The 23,426-nt window shown below is 39.3% G+C and overlaps 1 protein-coding gene across 5 annotated transcripts in view; it reads left to right on the plus strand.

The window, feature by feature from the left end:
* Positions 1-976: 976 nt before the first annotated feature.
* Positions 977-23,426, plus strand: part of CPED1 (cadherin like and PC-esterase domain containing 1) — a 125,579-nt gene continuing 103,129 nt past the window's right edge. For 3 of the 5 annotated variants that reach the window (XM_042468488.1, XM_042468493.1, XM_042468491.1), the window contains exons 1-2: positions 1,258-1,595; positions 1,732-2,192. In XM_042468488.1, the coding sequence (XP_042324422.1) occupies positions 1,941-2,192 (252 nt within the window). In that variant the 5' untranslated portion in view covers positions 1,258-1,595; positions 1,732-1,940. The other 2 variants (XM_042468490.1, XM_042468489.1) reach the window with 2 other exon arrangements.

Here is a 23,426-nt window from a genome sequence, read left to right on the forward strand (position 1 = left end):
CTTCATGATTGTAATATGTTCTTTTTATTGCCATAGAGCATCTGGCCCTTTGTTTGAACTCCAGTACAGTTAATAATAAATTGCTCACCCCTATATTATAGTTACAATTAGACATTTTAACAACATGTTGAACTGCTTGATTTAAAATAGAAATGAAAACTTCCAATCTTCTGGAAGAGTAGTGTGCAGCACAACTCCAGGATGTGTGTGACATTAATTTATGGCTTTGCATCATGTCCAAATACAGCCAGTCTGGCCCTGACTGTCTGCATGAGTAAGTAAATCATTAAACGTAAAGCTTTCTCTGGTGAACCTTCTCAATCCACCATCTCACAATATAATAAAAGCCTACAATAAAGCCTTTTATAGGATATGAGGTCAATCTGGCTATTAGATCTCCCCACTCTAGCTCTGAGCTAGGGTTTGATTTGTCTGATCTGGCTCACATTCCCATCCCATTCCTCTTGAATCTGCCTGCTTAGTGGAAAAGACAACTGCCCAAGAAAACTGTACTGTAATTCTTCACTGAAGGATTTATTGTAAGCATCTCTATAGCCCTTTCTAGGACATTCCTTAGAACAGAAAACACAGGAAGAACAATATTTTGGTGCCTCAGTGGTCAGATTACAATTCTGGCTAGGAGATTCTGAACGCTGCAGTCCAAGAATGCAACTTTTCCAAGTTAAGAAGCAAGTGAGGTTTTGCTGAGTTTAGTAAGAGACACATGTGGGCTTCATAGGATTACAGACTTACTCCTGAATAGGCGTCTTCAAATCAGCCTATGCATTGCTATGTCCAGTCCAGCACATAATCTGAGACTTCCTTGAAGTGGTTTTTAAGTGTAGAGTAATTTTGTTTCCCAGTTTGTCATTGTGTTACGCTTGCATTGCATACTTATGCCTGGGTTTTCTGTAACCCGGCCACTTTTTGTTTTTTATTTGTTTTTTTCTTTTTGCAGTTCCTGTATAGTTTGGAAGGATAGCGCACGAGAGGGAAAAGGACATTGTTTCTGTGATCCAGCACAGCTTCCAGCATGTAAGCCTTTTCAGAACTTGGTAAACTTAACCCCACCCCTCAGGGCAGTCCTGCTTTTTATTTATATGTCTGTGGTCCAACTGAGTTCAGATGGAGTGCTGTGTGCGTGTGTCAAGATGAGCTGGAGTCATGAGGCTGGGCTGTTCCGAGTGGTTTTAATCAGCCACCCTTTGGGAGAAAATGGAAAACCTCTGACAGGGCTAAGAGCTGAGTAAGTAAACATAACTTTGAACTCAGAAAGTTACAGAGAGGGAGAGAGAGAGAGAGAGAAGTCTAACAGAGGGAAAACTAGCCTTTCAGCTTTTTAAAAACAGGGAGCATTTTCGGTGAGGAACGGCTGTGCACGTTTGCCGACAGGAAAAAGGCAATTTAAAAGATCTGCAATGAAGGAAATGGTATATTGGAAAAAAAAACCCAACAGAATGGGAATTGGACATGCAAGAGGGGAAAAAACTGCTTGAAAATCCTTGACACTGTTCGACTGTGTACACACCATATAATAATGTTTCACTTATTGCTTTCTTCTTGAATACATTTCCCCCCATGACACTATTGTGTGGGTAAGTTTTCTTTTTCTTTTTTTCCTTTTCCAAAGGGTACGATACCTTCTGTTAACATTGCAGGATGCTTAATTCTGTTTGTTCACAATCCACACGGTGACTTCTTTCACTCTTTCCTCCATTCTCTTTTGTACAGATTGGGCAATGCTTCTGGAAGGATTGTTCATCCTGGAGTCCTGTAACTTCTTACCACGGGAAAACTCAGGTCCAGAGATGACAGAGAGAATTTGAGCTATTGCTGGAGAAAGCCTACATTTTTCTTTGCATTTCATGCTGAAGAAAAATAGCCGCTCTGACTGCTATTACAATGTGGAAATGGGGCGAAATTAGAAACTTAAGGTGGCCATGTCTTGCTGGCAAATTCTGCCTGGACGGAGATGGTGTCGACTTCGCCCATTCCTAGTAGTGCTGGCACTGGCTGCCTGCCTTTTTTACCAAACCCTGACACCTTTAAGAACGAGGAGGTATCTTCCAGCAGTTGGCAATGGGGTTCTATCAAACAAAGTGGTTGAAGGCCAGCATAGGACGCACAAGGAAGTCTCTGAGAAGCAAGTCCATTGCTTCCTTTCTTCAAACAACCTACAAGCATGGAAGGAGGTAAGAGAGCCTGGTGGTATTGAATGCAAAACTGACTCAGAAGCTGGAGGAACGTGCCTGGCAGGCACAGCTAAAATTAACCTTTCAAATAAGCTGAGAGGGATCTGTTTTCTAGCTAATAAGTGTCAGTGAATAGGGAGCAGGGAAAAGTTTGGATTGGGTTCCTTTTCTCAGTGATTCCACCAAAATGACATTGTCCCAAAAAAATGGTGGTCTTGGGGCAGCAGGCTGTGCATGAGAAATGTAGACACAGACAGACAAATACGTGGAAGGATATAGACTGCACCTGCACTGTAGAGATGATACAGTTTGACACAGCTTTAACTGTCATGGCTCATGCTATGGAATCCTGGGATTTGTAGTTTGATGGGGCACCAGAGCACTCTGACAGGGAAAGCTAAATAGTTTACAAAACTACAAATCCCAGAATTCCATGGCATGAGCCATGACAGTTAAAGCAATACCAAACTGCATTATTTCTGCAGTGCAGATGCAGCCACAGAGTGCCATGGCCTGACAAGAATTACAACACTCCACCTGAGATTAAGCATGCTTCTGTTGCCCCCAAACCCAAGGTGTGATATGAGACAAGAGTAATATGAACTGGCAAAATAGGATGAAGGAAGCAAGAAACAGAAGCTCTCAAAGACAGAGTATTGTCCAACCCTCTGGACAGAGGAAGTGGACTACATATGTGCTTCTTAAGATATCTGATGTTCGAGACTGCCCATTATTTTTTCCCCCTAACATGCCAAGGACCAATTGTTTCTTTCCTGGAAATCTGCTAGGGACTGGCAGCCAAAGGCTCTGGGACGAGCACTAGACCAGGGACTACCAGTTTGAGTACCACTAAATAGCTCCCACCAGCCCTTTCCCAGTCACAAACCACACATTTTCATAGTTTTCATCATAACTATGGAAAATCTTGCAATGGGGTTAGCTGGCCAGAGAGTTTGCCTTTTTCTGAGCGAATTCAAACTGACTCATATCAAAATACTATGCATTTATACCAGACGTAACTCCTATTGTGACCAGTGGGACTCACTCTTTAGCCAATGGATTGTAGCTTTGATTATATGGATGGGATATTTTCCTTCTCTATATGCTGGCCTAGTATGATGTTCGCTTTGAAGTCCAAATCATTTGATGTTGGCATCTAGGGCAATTTAACCTATATTCTCCTGCTGTACTCATTGCGACCTGGAACAACTAACGTGAATTTTAGCACAGCAGCTTGGATAAGTAGAGGGGTAAACTTGTCTTACCCCAGCCTAATTTGTCAACCCCATTCAAATCAAGGGGCTCATTAAACCATATTATATATCCTCCATCTGTCCCTGTCCCAATTTTGTAGAGAGAGCCCTGATTAATCATCTGTTATCCCACCTTTATAGCTGCTTTTAAAATGTCAGAGCTTTTTTCCCTTTTCCCCACTTTCCTTCTTTGTCCTCAGATCACTTCAACTGCTGCAAACTGAGTCTGCAAAAATTAATTTGTACCCAGTTAACTCAGCAGCCAGGTAGAGGAAGGAATGAAAAAGTCCTACCTTTCCCAGTGAGTCTGGCAAAATCAAACTGCTGCAGCCCCTCTCTGCATGTATGCTCTTCTTCATTAATAACCTATGCTGTCTGATTTTGCTCAGTCACGTGTGTCTCAACAGGGACGTAGTCAAGGGGGGGTTCTTGGGGTCCGGACCCCCCTTCCATTAGAAAAATGAATGTTGTGTGCTGCTGCGCCGCCACGCCCAAGCCCCATTATAATGGTGGCACTTAGTCTGGACCCCCCCTCCCCTTCCTAAAATCCTGGCTACGTCCCTGGTCTCAAGAATCATCCTTGAAATGTTATGAGATTTCATTACAAACACGAAAGAGTGAAGGGGTGAACTGGAATGGTGAATGGGTAAATGCTATTTAGTTGGTTATGGTTCTGTCTGTGGTTCTTGCTGTGGGTCTGGTGCGCTACACATAACACAATGAATGTACATCAGAGTGTCCTGAATTTGTACAGTGAAAAGAGGCTTAATGTTCATTTTCTTGAAGAAAGTGGGGGTTCTTGTAGGTTTATGAATAATTTTTCATTATATTTCTTTCCTCTCCATTAACAAAAACTTCAACATGTTCCATCTCTGAAGATCTTTCTTAATATCTTTCCAAAATCTTTCAAAATTATTTTGGAACAAGTAAAAGTTTTTATTTGTCAAATCTATCCCTAAGTATCTCATATTTTTCCCACTTTATATCCAGAAAGTCTTTGTGATTCTTTTATATGTTCTTTTATCAAGTTCTAAGTTAACCTTTTAGTCTTCCATTTATTAATTTTAGATCCTGAGAGTAATTCAAAATCTATCAATATTTCAAGAAGAGGCAATGTGGAGTCCAGTGGATCTTCCAACACAATAACTACATCATCTGCACATGCTCTCACTTTAATTGACCCTTCCTTAAATTTCAAACCCATAACTTCCCATATTCTTCTGATCTCTCTTCCAATGTCAATATAAATAGCAAAGGTGACAGAGGACAACCCTCATTTATTTATTTATTATGTTTGTTTCCTGCCCTGCCCTGCCTTCCAGCTTTAGAAAGTGAAAAACAAGACATTAAAGAGAAGGGAAGAGCAGAGAAAAGATACAGAATGTAGATCAGTTCTTCAAGGCCAGAATAAAGTTATGATTTATATGGGGACACTTACTTTGCATCCAGTTCAGATGAGATTGTTCTTGCTTTGTCTCCTTCTCTTGTCCCCAAATCTTTGCTTCTGTATCTCAAGGGCTACTTGAGAAGTTGAGTCATGCACAGGATGGCTTCCTTTCCTCCATCCCAGAAACCAGGAAGGTTTGCATTCAAAGCTAGCAGAGTTTGCATAGACCTGTGTATTCCTGCACAGCAAAAGACAGCTGAACTACAGTAGATGACCTTTGTGGTCCAATCCAACTCTACAATTTTATTATTGTCTTCTTTGCTTTGATGATAGGATGCTCTCCATTTTCAAGGCAACTCCACACACTGAGCAAAAATATTTTATTTACACAGGAATAAATTGCACTACACACTTTAGAACTGGGGTGGGGGAACCTTAGGCCTGGGGCTGAATAAAGTCCTCATTGGTTCCTTTTCCTTTGGATTCCTCAGGAAGTCATGAGACCTTGATGCCATTACCAGATTTTGCATGGATACCCTCTCCCTACTTGCTTGTGATGTTCCATCAGGTTGACTCCAATTTATGGTGACCATATTGTGGGGTTGTGGTGGTGGCAAGAGGAGGTTTGCTGTTGCCTTCCTCTAAGGCTGAGTGTTATCTGCCCAAAGTGAGATTCTATGGCTGAATGGATTTGACCCCTAGTCTCAAACCCACACTCAAACCACTACACAACACTGCTTCTCCTTAGGTTTCGTAACACAGTAAGAGCTTCAAGTAAAATATTGGTATTTGGGACCCCATTCCTTTGGCCTCATCCAGCACTAGAAAGCAGCTCCTGAGAAGTTCTCTGAACTTGAAGTTGGCCCTCACATTGAAAGAGGTTCCTCACTTTTGCTTTATGAAGTAGGGAACAAATGCATTTTATTCTACCACATATATCTCTTGCTGTTGGAAAATGTATGTGTGAAGTGAATGCTCAGTGAACTTTTAAAAGGAATTTACCTCTGCCCTCAGTGTTCTGCTCTGGCATTATGAAAACATTAAAGGATATAAAATCTTGGTTCTTCCAACACAACTTTTTTTATATAGTCATTGGAGTGAATATTTTGTACCAATCTTCAAAATGGAGTTAAGGATTTTATAGAGCTAAGACACACAGATCAAATGGTAAGGCTTCATTCAAATGACCTGAAGGTTAATTAGCACAGTTCCTTGTCCTCAGATAGCCCTCCTGAATCCAAGTAGATTTACAGTATCTTAAAGCTAAGAGAAAGTCTATTTTCAGGTTCATTAAACAGCCTTCTGGAAAGCTACCAAAATGACAAGAAATCAAAATAAACTTCATGGGTATGATCCAGATTGAAACCTAAGGGGCTTAAATATGATGAAAATCAGCTGAACTATATCTCTCCCCCTCTTTACATCCTACTCTTTGTTTATGGATCCATTGTGCCTGAAATTAGAATTTGTCCTTGAGTTACCTACTTCAGTGCCATGTTATACTCTTGTGGTGAAATATTTAAACCTCATTCACTTGTTTGATAGTTATTTATGAAATGTACTAAGTGTACTCATGATACTATTAGCTATTTTTATTGTGACATCTTTGATTAGTCTTAGTACAACTGCATGACTTCGTGTTACATCTCTAGGAAGCCAAAAATCTGCTATAAAATGTGTGCATGGCTTTTAAAAATTAATTGTCCTCCAGGCTATTTTTCTTATTACAAAAAAATGCATCATGGCTATAAATAAAATAGACCCTTCTGTCCTAATTATTATGTAGCTTGCCTCTAGATAGACTGTATAATCCAGATTTGTTTCCATATAAGAAACTTGAATGTTCAGGTATTCTTTTGCTGGTTTGCTGAGTAACAAATCCAAGGAAAATTTGATTAAATCATAGGAAAGGGGAAATACATTTTGCACTCAAATTCCTAGGATTTCCTAGCCACAAGAACCAGTGTCCATGCTGGATGGGGATAAAGGGAATTTATCCAAAATTAATCTCCCCCCCTCGGCATAGTTTTCCTCAGTTCTAGTAAGAAAAATGGCAAGGTTGTTGTTGTTGTTTTTAAATCCATAGAAATAAAATTCTTGGAGTTTTACTACAAAAAATTAAAATTTCCAAGCTCTAGATCTAAAGACAAAATTGTACTTGCAAGCACATACAGCAAATAATCTGTCTCAATGTTTAACTGCCTCAGTGTATAGATTACATACATATCCTCCAATGTCTGGATTTGGCTGAGACAGTTCAGATTAATTCTCTGTCATCCCACTTCATCAGCTGCTTTTAAAATGCCCCAGTTTTTCTTTACTCCTCTGCTTCTCTTTTTGTCCTCAGCTTACTTCAATTGCTGTAAACCAAAAACAAAGTGAAAAAATAGTTTTCACTCAGTTAACTCAGTGGTGAGAGGGTAAGAAAGGGGTAGAATCTTCTTTCCCAGTAGATTCAGGCAAAGCCAAGTAATACAGCCTTTCCTAGCTTATATGTTCTTCCTTAATAATAACATTTGCGCTCTTGACCACACTCTGACTTTTCTTGGCCATATGTATTTTCATCTGTGAAATGTTGGAGGGCATGTGTCTATCTATACTAATTTTAGATTTTTCATATAGATTTTGAAAATTTGGGTAGGTTAATCACCAAAGTTTTGCCATGTTGTAAATATCATTAACATTGGGGGCAAATATCTAGTTCTAGGGCAGAAAGCCATCCAGAAAATAAAGCAAGATGCAGATATGGGATAAAAATTGATTCAACGTCTGATAAAGCTTTCAGAAGCTTTTCTGGTGTTGTTGCATGCTTGCTGTTGCACCTACTATCTAATATTAAAAATGCATTCAGCCATTTTCTGGCCAATTCCTTTGGATATTTTTAAAAGGCAGTATAAGATCAGATGTTGCCCTGAGTATGGTTCTTCAAACAGTCACAGAATATGTTTATTGCTATAGGAAGTTTTTTCCAGGGATCAGTTCTGAAGTGCTGGATCGCCTCACCTCTGCAGTTGTCACTTCACAGAGAAACCATGTTCACATGATATACACAAACACAGACACTCACACAAATACACACTGATATGCTATTGTTTATACGTGAAGGCTTTAGCCTTTTGGTTAAAAATGTCATAGTTAAACAACAACTAGCATAACTACTAATAAAAATTTCACTGTTATATCAGATATGTCTGCAAGCCTATGCATGGTTGCAAACTTACCTGGGAGTAAGCTGCATTGACCTCAGTGATGTTCTGACTAAGCATTAACAAAAGATCTTCGATCAGCTGTCATGCAACTTTAAGCTCTCAGTCCAAAATTCACTTGCAAAGAAACTGTACTGTTAAAATTTCCAGATATAATAGGTAAATAATATGTGGTACAAACGTTTTAACGGCATCAGACAATCAATCCAATTAAGACATCAATTTTAGAACATTGATTTAAAACAAAAACATGTAAAACACATGTTACATATTAAAATACAACACAGCCTATGTGCAGCCTCCTGCCTGAATCCATCACTAAATATCTTGAGGTCACAATGCCAGATCCAGCGGAAAGTCTTAAGGAAAAGGGGGGAGCGGGGAATGAAAGGAGCCCAAGAACTGGAATTTTCCAGCCAATCTAGAAAAGGGATCTGTCATGGTGCCCCTTGACTTTTCTGACAGAAACTGTTTGGAGAGGGGCTGGGGCATCTCTGGCAGAAGCCCGCAAGGCCAGGAAGGGGCATAATCTGTCTCATGGGCCAAGGGTTCCTGACTTCTAGGTTATATTTCTTTTTCTTCTTTATCAACTACACTGATTTCCTGCCTTGCTTCCAATAATGTTAAGGCTGGTTCCCCCCCCCCTTGCTTTCTTCTTACAATCTCATAAGGAAAGGAAGAGTAAGAGAGAGCGAGACTGGTCTAAAGTCACCCTGTGAATTTTCATGAATCCCCAAACTTCTCACTCCAATCCTGCAATCATTACACCACATTCATTTTACACATGGGCTCTCTTTATATTGTCTTTGTGTATTGCTGTTGTTGTTAACTGCCCTCGAGTCAATCTCGACTCATAGTGACCCTGTGGATGAGACCTCTGCAAGACCCTCTGCCCTCAACCACTCTGATCAGGTCCTACAGGCTCATGGCTGTGACCTCTCTGAATGAGTCCAACCATCTGGCATGCAGTTTTCCTCTCTTTCTACTGCCCTCTACCTTTCCTAGCATTGTTGTCTTTTTTTAAATGATTAATGCCTTCTCAAAATGTGGCCAAAGTACAACAGCTTGAATTTCACCATCATGGCTTCTGGGAGAGTTTGGGATTGATCTGTTTTAGGACCTATTTGTTTGTCTTTTTGGTTGTCCATTGTATCTTAAACATTCTTCTCCAGCACCACATCCCAGATGAATTGATTTTCTTCTTGTCTGTTTTCTTCACTGTCCAGCTCTCACATCTATACATGATGATGGGGAATACAATGGCTTGGACAACTAACTTTAGTGCTCAGTTGTATATGTTTACACTTTAGAATCTTGTCTGATTCTTTCATAGCTGCCCTGCCCATTCTTAGCCTCTTCTGATTTCTTGACTGCAGTCTCCATTCTGATCAATGTTTGATCCAAGATATGGGGACTCTTTGACTATTTCAATTTTCACATTGTCTAGGATGAATTCTTCTAAATCTTCCATGTTTTGGGGGGATTTGGGCAGGTGGTTGTATTCAGCATTAATCGAACCTTGGCTCTTTGCCTTTTGTCAGCAATTGCTCCAGGTCTTTGTTTGTTTCTGCTAGTACTATTGTGTTATCTGCATATCTTAGGGTTTTAATGTTCTTTCTCCTGTTTTCACTCCTCCTGCCTCTGATTCTAAGCCTGCTCTGCATACGATGTTTTCTGTACACAGACTGAATAAATAGAATAATAGTATGCAGCACTGCCTGACCCCTTTGCCAATTGGGAACCATTCTGTTCTCTATACTTAGTTGTGACAGCAGCCTTTTGACCTAAGTATAGGTTATGCCTCAGGATAATAAAATGTAGTGACATTCCAGTTTCTTTGAGAATATTTCATAACTTTTTGTGATCTATGCAGTCAAAGGTTTTACTATAATGCATAAAGCACATGCAAATTTTCTTTTGGAATTCCCTTGTGTACTCCATTATTCATCATATGTGTGCAATGTGATCTGTAGTGATGCTTTCTTTCCTGAAACCAGCTTGTACCTCTGGGATTTCTCTCTTGGTATATGGTGTGTGTGTGTGTGTTGTTGTTGTTGTTGTTGTTGTTGCTGTGTGCTTGCAAATAGTTTCCAACTTATGGCAACCTTAAGGTGACCCTATCACAGCCAGCCAGCCAGCCAGAATGGTGTAGTGGTTTGAACATTGAATTATGACCCCAGGGATCATGGTTTGATTCCCTGCTGGGCCATGTAAACCCAATGGGTGACCTTGGTCAATTCACACACTCTTGACCCCAGAAAAATCCCATAATAGGTTCACTTTAGGGTCACCATCAGTCAGAAATGACTTGAAGGCACACAACAACAACATACCACATGCATACATAATAGTTGTGTGTGTTTCTGTGTATGTGTGTGTAGCGAAAAAGGGAGGGAGGGAGGTAGTTGTTGTGTGCCTTCAAGTAGTTTCTGACTTATGGCGACCCCAAGGCTGATTTTGGAAGCTAAAGAGAGTCAACTTTGGTTAGTACTTAGATGTAAGAACACCAACAAATACCAGGTGTTGTAGGGTACATTTCCAAGGAACTGGCAAAACTACCTCTCAGTATTTCTTGCCTAAGAAAATCTATGATTTATGGGGTCACCATGTTAACAGGCAACTTGACGGTACACACACACACACACACAATAATGAGCAATGGCGTTTTGAGCTTAAACACCATCCTGCCTCCCAAGTTAAAATACAAGTGACTGACCACATGAGTTGTCCAGCCCACTCTTGTATGTAGGCACCATGCCAACAATCAAAACATCTTTTATTTAGTAGTTGGTGTTATATTTGGGTAGAAAACAAGGAAAAACAAAGTAACATTCCACTCATTTCAATCCAAATCCCACTCATTCTGAACGAAAATACTAGTGACATAAAAAGCTAACAAATCTGAAGTTGGTTCCAGAAAAACAAAACAGGAAATGAATTTCTTTCTGGCAATGTGGGAAACATCTAAACATTAATATAAAATAAAACAGATCCTAGAAAAACACATGGGGGTCTGTGTACAACTGTGGTGGTCTGGGTAGTAATACCAATATGTATGTTTTCAGAATAACAGCAAAAGGACATACTTGTTATAGTGTTAGCAGCTATTGTGAATAAAACATTGACCTGGGTAACGGGTTTTACTTGAGTGATCTCCTTCTTTGGACTCAATGTCCAACTGATTTGTTTGGCACAAGCAGAAATAAGACAGTGAGAACCTACTATAGTTTCTCACTATTGGCGGTCCCTCTATTTAACTTTAATTCTCTATTTAAGAATTCCCTTGCCATTCACATAAAGTCTGGGTGGTGCACAGCTAGCATAGTGGGTTTGTGCTGTTCTCTATCATTGTGTTCATTCATATGAAACTCTCCACTGTGGTTAGCTTGCTTTTGAATAAATAATTTCACCCTGCATTTCAACTATACTTTTGTAATCATATACCAAAAGCTGTCTACTTTGTTCCTGTGTTATCACAACCATATGGTAAAGGAGAAAGAGAAAAAACAACTTTAAAATTTCATGTTATACCATTATCTTTATTGAAGATAATTGAAAAGGCTCAATTTTGAGTGAAGCTGGGCTCCTAGGCCCAAAAGTAGTCTTGTTCCACCTTGTAATATTTCTCTCAGAGGCCCTGGCTATGGAATATTAGAGTGTGGTCAAGATGGTAAAAGATATTGAGAAAGAACATACAGTTTGGAAAAATTGCAGCAGTTTGCTTTTGCCTGAAGCTACTGGGAAGGGCAAGACATCTTTCCTCTTTCCCCTGCTGAATTAACTGAGTGTAAAACTACTTTTTTGCTGTGGACTCAGGCCTGGTACAGACTGGTGCCTTGTGCTGGCCTGAGCTGATTCTAGGGCCGCCATGTTGGCGTATGTACGGCACAGCATCCAAATGGCACCACACCACACATACATCATCCATGTGTGCGAGGGCGCCAATGGCAGCCTGGGCACATCCCAGAAAGAACCCGCTGGAAGTGGGTTCTCTTTACTCCTCGCAGAGACCTCACCATTTGGTTGGTGTGGCCTCCATCCTGGGTAAAAACGGGCAGCTGCAGGCCACCCTTTTGGGGCGGTCTGTCCAGCACCTCAATTTGCAGCAATTGAAGTAAGCCAAAGACAAAGGCAGAAGGTCAAAGGAGGAGAGAAAAACTGGGGCATTTTAAATGCAGTGGAAAAAGTGGGTTAATGGAGGTACTGCCCCTGCCAAATTGAGGCAGTTGGAGGTTATGCCATTCCCAATAACATTTACTACTGCTTTTGATGCCTAAATTGAGGAAATCTGAAGGCCAACAGATGGAAGGTTATGTTCTCCCACCATTGTTCTATCTGAACATGTGTGTGCATGTGCATGTAAATCCAGCCAAGGCAAACATGATGACCTGTTGAATAAACAGCAGACATTGCAGGGTGCCGTTCTTTTTTAGGCTGAAACTCCCAAACTCTCACAGTCTTTGTGGCCACTGTACATGAAGGCTGGGAAATTCTGGGAGCTGTAGTCCTAATTTATAATGGCTTTGGACTGAATTGTCATTCCAAGCAGTTAATCAACATAACCCAATGTTTAAAATGTGGGAGGGTTGAGCAGATCCAGGCAGACTGTGTTGCTTCCGGGCACCCTCCTCCAGTGTGATTTCCCTTTGTGGGTTGTGTTTCTAATCAAAGTTAGACATAAATGAGGCTGGATTGCTGAAATTACATTTGATGCCAGAAGAATCTTAAAGAAACTCCATCTCCTCCCCACTCTAGTTTGGAAAGCTTCAGCCGTTTAAAGAACAACTCCCGCCCCCTATTTTTGGCCAACAGAACAATAACGATGTCTTTATCAACAAGTTCTTGAGCCAATTACATATTTAAACAGAAACCGCTTTGAAATTATGCAAGTTAAAGAGAGCGCTAGAAGACAGCAAAATGCCTTCCATTAAAAATGAAATAAAAAAGTGTTATTTTTGTGCATACTTGTTTTGTTCTTTTTAATGGAGAAAAGTAAACTGCTGTCTGTTTTGCCATAAGTAGTGGCATTTATGTCATTTCAGCTTAGCACTTATATAGATCTTACAGTTTTATCAGTGAAAATAATAATATGAAGAGGTCTCATTGCTTTCCTGGTTTGTCTACCAATGCTTGGGCTGCATCTGCACTGCAGAATTAATGCAGTTTGACACCACTTTAACTGCCATAGCTCAATGCTATGAAATCCTGGGATTTGGAGTTTGTTGTGGCACCAGAGCTCTCTGTTAGAGAAGACCCTAGAAATACTGATTGGGTAGAAAACACACACACACATTACTCTGTAGAATCAGTATGTAGAGAGATCTTGTAGCACTTTTGAGAATTAACATTTCTGTATTGTACAACAAAATCCAAAATGCACAAAGCAGCAATACTTCTATTGGGCAAACTCCAAAGCATAAAATACACAATGCATTGGCTTTTTCATCAGGCAAAGTCATACAGGAGAAAAAAAGATGACAATGTTGGAGTGACAGGCCTACATTCTGTATCAGATAGTATTGAAAGAACTCACTGTAAACAAAGGCCATTATCCTTCTTCACCATATGAGGACTAGGGACAAAGGGCAATAAAGAGAACTAAGAAAATTTCAACTTCATTAGCAACAAAAAGTAACTTCCCTTGGGATCCAGTTGTCCCTGTCCCTGTATTGGTTTCAGTTCTAACATAAATGAACTGGGAGCATTTTCAGACAAGATATTTATTGTCAAATTCACCTAGCCTCATTCACTGAATTTTGTGGGTTCTGCAGTGCTGTTGTTAGGGCTGTAAAACTTTTTGACTATTTTATTGTCTCATGAAAAGTCAAACAATTTCCATAGTTCTCTAGCCACTGAGTTAGACAAGATAAATTTCTACACAGTTTTCATCAGGTTTTCAAAAATTCCCAATTTTTTTTGTTGGGGGGGGGAATTATTCAGCTCAGAAATACACATGTGTATTTTTAAAGAAAAAACATCCCCCCAGAAACAAAGGGGGTTATTTTGTACAAAAAAGCATGTTTTTGACACAAAATCCAGACTTGCAACCCCCCCATGTATATATTTTGAGGAATATTATTTCCAGAAATGCTGTGAGATGTATGAATACTAGACAAAAACTGTTCAAAATGGTTGTCTTTGTTGCTTCTGGTGGTTTTCAGCTGCGATACAGTTGGGAAACAGTTGTTTCAGCTGGGGAACAAACCACAATGAGTATTCTTTCCATCTCTTTTTTCCTCCTGTTGTTTCTTCACTCTTTTTTCCTTACTGAACAAATATCTGTTAAGGAAAGAGAGAGAGAAAAGAAAGCATTGCTGTGTAGTGGTTTCTAATTTCTAGCATAAGAAGCTTTCTGTCTAGAAACTCAGTGAAGAAAGTTCTTGGAAGGAAAGTTTCCTGGCCCTGGCCCTCATTCCTAATATCAGGTCACCTGATATTCTTTTAACCATAACCTGACAAATCTTGTGAAAACATCTACTCCAATACCCTCCAGGGTTTTAGGTCCAGTCCTTTTTATGTTGTTAGCTGCTTTCAACTTGACATCAATTTATGGCAACCCTATGAATGAGAGGCCTCCAAGGTACTCTATCCTCAGTCAGTCTGCTCAGGATTACAGACTCAGGGCTGTGGCTTCCATGATTGAGTATCCATTGGGAATGCAGTTTTACTCTTTTCCGAATGACCAAGCATTATTGTCTTTTCTAGTGAGTCATCTCTTTTCATGATACATCCAAAGTACGACAGCCTCAATTTACTCCAATTCTAAGGAGAGTTCAGACCTGATTTGCTCTAGGATACGCCAATTTATTTGTCTTTTTAGCAGTCCCAGTATCCTTAGAATATTTCTCCAACATCATATCTCAAATAAGTTGATTTTCCTCCTATCACCTGTCCAACTTTCACAATCATACATAGAAATGGGAAAGACGATTACATATACCATCCTAACTTTTATATTCAGTTATTTATCTTTGCACATCACACTCTTTATAGCTGCCCTTGAGAGTCCTAGTCTTTTTCTGATTTCTTGACAGCAGTCTCCATTCTGATTAATGATTGAGCCAAGATACAGAAAATCTTGAATTATTCCAATGTCTTAATTTTCTATCATCTGTAAATCATCTATGGTCAATATTTATATGAGAGGTGGGGAAAGCGTAACTCTCCCAATGTTGTTGGACTACACCTTCTAGCATTCTTCAGCATTACCTATATGCTAATAGGAGTAGTGTTCCTTTCCAACAACAGTTTACACACTTACAACACGCTAGGGCTGATGGAACTTTCAGTCCGACAATATCTGCAGGACCACAAGTTAACCAGACATGCTTTATAGGTTTTTACTGATATTTCTGATTCTCCCTCTGCATAGGCCCTTCTGCAAACATGCAGAAGTAGTTTGTATTTAATTAACTCAGAGGGGGAGAAGAGATAAGGAAGTGTAATTTTGCCCTTCCCAGTAGGCTTAGACAAAAGCAAACTGCTGCAGCCTCTGCTAGATTGTCTGTTCTTCCCTATTAATAACTTTTACCATCTCCACCATCCTCTGTTGGTGCTTGGTCACATATATCCTGGTTTTCCTCTGTGAAATGTTGGGAGGGTATGGATAGCCCACAGTGTATTGTTACCAAATGAACTAACAATTCATCTATTTCTCGTTCTTTCTGTATCATATGAGAACTGAGATTTGCTCACAGTAGCAACAGATCCTGGTGTTAGTTCATTTTTGGAAAAAAACATGATAGGAATCCAAGCAGAACTGGTTAGTCTCAAGGAAAAGCATAACTGGAGAATGGATAGGTGGATAGGAGGAGGGTGGAGTGATTTTCTTTATTGTTGTAGTTGTTTTCTAAACAGTTGTATGTTTATTGATATATGTCCCCTTCAATCCTGCACTTCAGTATCTATCACAAGAATGGACAACTGTAAAAGTCCCGAGGGGCAGTTTTCTGTACTGGGACACTCTGTAGGCTGCATGGACTTGCAACAATGCCAAACAACAACAAAACCAGAAGTGACCAGAATTCCTGATTTTGCAAAAATTGGTATTTTTAAGGTACAACAGTCCAGAGAATAGGGGTGCAACCAACTGAAAAGATAAATAGTAATTCCTGAAGGGTTCTAAGAGAAATATACCCACATTGTCCAATTACAGAAATGTGATACCATTTAATCTTCAGTGACTCCATCATATGGGATCCTGGGTTTTATAGTTTGATAAGGCTAGTGAACAATACCATGAGAACTTTCTGGCAGAAAATTCCAAAAACTTCATGGAACTGCACATCCCAGGATTCCAGAGGATGGAACCATGGCATGTACAGTGCTATCAAATTGCTCTAACTCTGGAGGGTGGATACAACCCTGGAGTGGAAGACCATTTTTTTTATGTCAGGAAAAATGTGGTCCAAGAAATCTGGGGTTGGAATCTTCTTGCAAGTAGGAGAAATAAGGGCTATTGAAACAATTGGTGTTTTAATACCAGCTGTTTGGATTGAAAGTGGTCTGCTGGTATCTGCATTCACTGCCACTTGTGTAACAAGAGATCCAACAATACTCCAACTTTGTTTTCCTCTCCTAGAAATATGTTGGATTTAGTTCCTGGATTACCATTCTCCCACCCCCATATGTGTATGCTATTTTGTTGTTAAGAGTCCATACCTCTACATGAGTAAGTAATGTCCTGTTTCTTTTGCTTGACATTTCCATCCAGATAAATATATTCTATTAAAGTATCATGTACACTTATCTGTTTGAAAATTTCTCTGGAGTGTGGCAAATCATTCTCCTTTAAGAAAAGTAAAAAAAAAAATCCTCCCACACTTTGGATAAGAGCGTGTTAAGAAATGTAAAGACTAGCAAAAGTATAAATTATTTGAACAGACTCTTTTCATCTCTCAATATGGAGTCTTTTTGTGCCAAGATTTAGCCGGAGGTACGTTTTTATGGCTTCAAAAAGGGAGGTGTGGGGGTGAAGAAGCAGGACCGGCAAACCTTTGCATAAATTGGGACATTGTTTCCATAACATTGGAAATTCTGACAGACTGCAACCAATAATTAGAACAGTATGCCATTTTAAATACAGAATGGTTAACAATTTAATAGTACTCGCTCAGGAGGGGGAAAACACAATTAAGGTTGGCAGACTTTTTAATTAAAATACACTGAATGGATATAAAACACAACCCAAAAGAAGAGGAAAGAAAATATTATTGGCCAGCATTTCAGTGTAGCAAAAATAGAAAGACTACTACTGTTTAATATCAATGTGTTGCTTACAGCAGGCTTCAGTAGCTTGGACTCTCAGATGTTTCTGGGTGTCAGCTCCCATAATACTTTACACCATTAGCTATGTTGGCTAGGACTAATAGGAGTTACAGTCCAACATTTTCTGGAGAACCCCATGTTCTTTATCCCCTGTAGCACAACACAGAACAGACATTTCGAATTTCCCCTAGATTCCCTAAAATTTAAATTCTTTGAAATCTGAAACCGGTTTTCCCAGACTGAGTCCCAAATCTCTGTTCAGGAGATTATACTGGCTAAAGAGAGCCCTCCTTCCACTTTCCACCTTTGTCCTCAGCTTATCTCAGTTACTTCAAACTGAGTTCAAAGTGCAAAAGTACAGTAGTTTGTACTCTTTTAACAAAGCTGAGGGGGGCATAGAGAGGAGGAAAAATCTTGCCTCCCTCCATAGATTCAGGCAAAAGCAAACTGCTGCAATCTTTCCTAGTTTGTGTCTTTTCCCTCATTAATAACTTTTTCCACCTTGACCATACTTTGATTTTGCTTGGACATGTTTGGTTTCATCTGTGAAATCTTGAAGGCTATGGAAAGGCAAACAAAAATTGCCACTAAAGAAACCTAAATTCTTCTTTACTCCATTACCACTACTTGTGTGTTTCTCAGGTAGGAGACATTCATCCCTGAAAAGCCAGATGAATCCTGTTTTATATTATAGGATCCAGGGACGTAGCTAGGATTTTAGGAAGGGGGGGTCCAGACTAAGTGCCACCATTATAATGTGGCTTGAGTGCGGCGGCGCAGCAGCACACACCATTCATTTTTCTAATGGAAGGGGGGGGTCCGGACCCCCAAAACCCCCCCCCTGTTTTATCCCATAGGATCTGTTAAAAAAAAAAAAAGCTAAGGACAGATTTCAAAGCCATTTAAATCAAGTCAATGGTGTTTTGCAAAGACGTTTCTTAAGAAAATGTTTGTACTAATTCTTTCCAGAAACTGAAGAATCTAGCACAAATGCTTTTGTCTAGACTTCTTGGATGAAATCTAGATGATCTATTGTACTGTTTTCCAAAACTGGCTTGTGCAATGATTTCGGAGTTTTTAAAAGAACTATTTTTAACCATTAACACTGCCCGTGATGGAAAATAACTGCTTGGGTTGGATGTATTCCAGTCATGTCATTTATTCCATCAAAATGGTTTTCCCCCATCATTGTTAAGTGTAGAAATGAAAAGATAATTATTTATTTTGGGCTTTCAGTGATAGTAGGCCAGAACTTTTATGATCTCTCTTCTGATGGGTTGTATCATACTAATTTGGCTTTCCTTTTGTGAAAAGCTGTTTTTAAAAGTCAGGTGCTTATCACGCCAGCCAGATGTCATGGGTTATTCTATCTAAAACCACTTCTCCTGTGCTTAGAAAAATAGCAGAACAGTACTGCGTTCTTTTGTACTACTACTGCATTTACACCTCAGAGGTATTAGTTCCTGCATTTACTTTCTTACATTTGAAATACAGCAATGCCATTTACACCAGCCTGTTTGTTCTGCCTTCTGCTCCATGTTTAGTGTTTTGTTAAGGACTTTTATCACACAAGGAAGGAAACTGGAATTAAAGCAAGATATCCTGTTGCTGCTTTGCATTTCATTTGTTTTTGTAGTGCACCTTTTAATTGACAGGAAAAAAAAATCAATGGTCCCTAATATTGCTGCTTAGCTACTAGTACCCCTTGTGTTCTATGTCCCTTCCAATATGATGGCAGTCACTCGCATGGGATCTATGGGCATTTCCAAGCAGGATGTTTTCCTTTCCTATTTCTTTTCTTTTCTTTTTTCTTTTTGTTATTCCACTGCATTGCCATAATTGTGCAACTGCATTTAAACAGCCCTAAAAGGCATGCTGGGTAGGTTATGGGACTGGAAGGCAGGGTTATGGAAGAGAGTGCAGGATCATTGATCATGAAAGTGGCACCTTTGCACAATTACAGAGACATGTGGTAATGAATGCTGCCAAACTGATATATTTCCACTTCTTTATAGCAATAGCAAGTACATTTCTATACTGCTTATCAGTGCACTTAAGCACTCCCTAAGCGGTTTGCAATGTTTAACCTAATTGCCCCCAACAAGCTGGGTACTCATTTTAGAGACCTGCAGGAGGATGCCAGGCTGAGTACTCATTCAGGACAGGGGAAACACAATTAAGGTTGACACACTTAAAGGATTATAAAACACAACCCTTTACACTAACACAATTGCAGCGAGACAGAAGGCTGGTGTGATAAAGTCCCAAGTGAAGTTGGAATTGTACAATTGATCAATTATGTAATTTCAGAATTATATAATGGCATTACTGTGGAACCACCCCCACTCCCTGCCCAGATTGGTAAGATAAGCATACATCATTCCACTTCCCAAAACATTTTCCCTATGCTTTTCCCCATGAACTAACACTTGTCTGGTTCTGCTTTTCTATATTACTGTTTAAATTTTTATGTATTTACTCTTTATTTATTTTTAAACTTTCCTTAAACCTTCTATAGGCATTAATTCTCATCTTAAACATTTGAATTGTACTATTCTCCCCCTTTGGGGGGGAAAACAATTAAAAAACATACCAGAGAATAAACAGACCATGGAAACTCTCAGAAACTCCTGATGTCCTACCAGAAGTAGTCTGGGGTTTCCCTGCTGCAGTCTTTGGTGAATCTCCAAGGGAGGAGTAATAAAACCACATCCACACTATGTTCCCAATATTGCAATGAAGCGGAACAAAACATTCCCACCCAAAGTGGTTACAAAATCATACAGTGATATGAAGTCATTAACAGATTGTTTCAATTGGGAAAAGAACTGATTTTTAAATGACCTAACATTAGTTCAGACCAGTACAGCACCAGGAGAGCTACAACATTGTGAAATAAGCTCCAGGTGAGCTTAATGCAACTGTGATACAGCAGGGTCATGTGATAAGTTCCTTATAATTTGGGAGCAAATGTTTATATTACAAACATCCTTATTAATTTTTTTGGCCAGGAATTCCATGTCTCTGTGGAACCAGAGAGAGAGAAATGTTTTTCCCTCTATGCCTGTGAAATCATTTATTTATCAGTTTTACTCTTAATCATTTTCTTATCTCCACAATATGAGATGGTAGGAATTAGAGAAGGAACAGAAGAAGGGAGGGCTGATTTAGAAAGATTGCACTGTTTCAGTTGTATTCTGTTATATTGTAACATGAGAGCTACCTTCGCATAGTGGTTCAAGTGTTGGAGACCAGGGTCCGATTCCCAGCTTGGCCATGAAACCCACTGGGTGATCCTGGGCAAATCACATGCTCTCAACCTCAGGAGAAGGCAATGACACATCTCCTCTGAACAAATCTTACCAAGAAAACCCATAAGGGGATCACCATAAGTCAAACATGACTTGAAGGCACACAATAACAACATATTGTAAGGGGAAAGACCCTATAAACACTAGTAATAAGAAGCTATCTTTCTTAGAAGTCAGAACTGTTTCCCTGCACAAGGCTGTTTCCAATGAGGAGCACGAGGGACAAGAGAACACATGTCAGGTTCTGAGAAGCTCCAAATGAGAAGCAGAACTGTTAAAATACTTTAGTATCCTCAAGCGAAAGAGACACCTGCACACTGAACAGGCTTTTTAATATTTTCTCCACTGTAGTTCTCTTTCCCATAGGAGATCCTATGGGGAACCATCCAAGTGAATCAAGCTATCTGCTGGGAAGGCTGCAGCTGAGAATGGGTGGAGCCATATATCATCATGAATGGAGCCAGATCCCAATGCAGACAGAATTACATATCTCCCTATCTGGCTCTCTCCTTCTTCTTTTCCAGTGCTCCCCACTCTTTCTCTCTTCCATTCCACATAAAACTAGGCTGGGGGATACAGATTTCCACTCCCAGATGTATGGGAAAATCACAAGCAGACATTTCCTCAAATTCAGTAGAAAAACACGTTTCTGGAAGTTCAGGTGAGGGAGTTTGCAACTGTCCAGCTCTTCCACTGTGTGTGCCTGGATAATATATCTGAAATCACAATCTGGACTGCAAGTAAAATGAATAAAATAAACAGAACATAAATGAAAACCAGTGAACAAAATATTCTTTCATTTAACCAACTTTGCCAAAAGCCAATGCAGATCAAAAGGTTCTGGAATAATTGTAGAGTGTAAGTAGATGCTGGCAGGTTTCCAATGGATGGGCATTCCACAGCTGTGGACTGATCATTAAAAGTGTTGCACTGTGATCCTTTGCTGGCTGTCCTTACCTGGCATCTTTTCTTCAGCATACAGCCTCCATTGGGAAATAGAAGATGACACATAGGTATGTTGGATCCAAGTTGGTACAGGGCTCTGGTTGCTAAGTTCTACTAAAAGTGAAATTTGGCTAAAAATTAGAGTTGATAATTCAAGATTGTCCCAGGTTCTGAGATTTCTCAGCCAGACCTTAGATTTCGGGATGGTCTCTGGTGATGTTATTAAGAGTTATGCATTAAATACCAATGATTGCTTAGAGCTCATAATACAAACACAAACACACACACACACACCGAAAGAGGGAACTGTGGATGGTTGAATCCTTGGATAAAAAATAAGTGGCTATGGAGGGCTTAGCTAGAAATGAAAAGAGAAGTCTTAGCTAAAGGAGCTTTTTACAAGATCAAGGTGAAATGGGGGTTATTCCTTCTCTCTTAGGTAGATGGGAAAAGGAAAATGTAATCTACCCTACTTACTTTTAGCCAAAAGGTGGATGCATAGCACAGTGAAGGATTAGCCCAGGCATTAGAACACTAGCAAAGTAGATAAGTTGCAACAACAAATCAATTGAACCTTACATATTATAGCAAGCTGCTGCTCTACTAGCTGAGCTGGAGATTTGCACACAGAACTTTTCTCTTGCTCAGAACTGAGCCCACCAAAACAGGAGAATTTGAATCTTCATTTTCTTCCTGTAGATGGTCCATAAAAACTGGAGACTCAGGGCCAGGCTCTGAGATCTGGCAGCCATACTCAAAATGCACTTTATATTAAATCAGAATAGCAAGTATGCTAAAACAGCCAGTTACCAAAGCCTGCCATTTACCATGAAATTTACAATATATTTGCTTATCTAGGAAGTTATCTACCACTTTATTGCTTGTGATAATGGAGTTTCTGCATTCTTGCAACATTTTTATCTTCACATTATTTCAATCCTTCGATGTTATATGATCATTCATAAGTCACATCATCCCATAATGATCTTTCTGGCAAGACTCACTGGAGTTTATTCACCAATGGATCTATTGTATTCTAAAAAAACCTTTATATTAAAACATTACTTTTAGTGAAGAATTTAGTGTATGTTTCTCTCCCTCTATATCTTAGGCAAAACTACATCTGACAAAAGAGGAACATGAATGCATATGTGCTCTTTTTAAAAATCTTTATTGAGTTTTATTATATAAAAAAGGGAAAAAAGAGAAGGGGAAAAAAGAACAGAAAATAAAGGTTAAAGAAAAAATAGTGAGGAAAAAAGTAGAGGGAAAAAGGGAAAATATTTGTCTATACACACACATTTAAATACAGAAGGAATTTATCTTCTATATAGATAATCATACCCCATCATTGTTCCAACATTAAGTCACTTAATGTTATTTTCTTGTTTATCATATGAAAAGGTCTTTTTAACCTTTTGCAAATAGTAGCTGGGGGAAATCAATCTTTATTTGAAAGCATAATGTAAACTTTTCTACATACACCTTTCTGTCCAACGAAATCAATGCACACATATCTATTGGGGAAAAAGCATACATGAACATTCTCTAATGTAAATTGGGCTCCCTTGTTCCTATTATCAGCAAAAGTTTGGAGAACTGATATTCATTTTTCAAGTTCTGTTACATCCTAAGCTACAATTTTCAAGTCCATCTATTTCACAGCTCACTCACTGACAAAAACTGACAAACCTAAGATGAAGTGCATTTCTGCCAAAATATATTCACAAATATCTTTGTTCAAATTTGAGTTACTGCACTGTTCATGGAAACTGGAGAGCAAACAAATCCTCCCCTTTCCTTATTCCCATTTGAATATGCATGAAAACCAGCACTGAGTTTATACCTAGAAGAAGATATCAGGC

The sequence above is a fragment of the Sceloporus undulatus genome, chromosome 5 (assembly GCF_019175285.1).
Source record: "Sceloporus undulatus isolate JIND9_A2432 ecotype Alabama chromosome 5, SceUnd_v1.1, whole genome shotgun sequence".
Classification (NCBI taxonomy): domain Eukaryota; kingdom Metazoa; phylum Chordata; class Lepidosauria; order Squamata; family Phrynosomatidae; genus Sceloporus; species Sceloporus undulatus.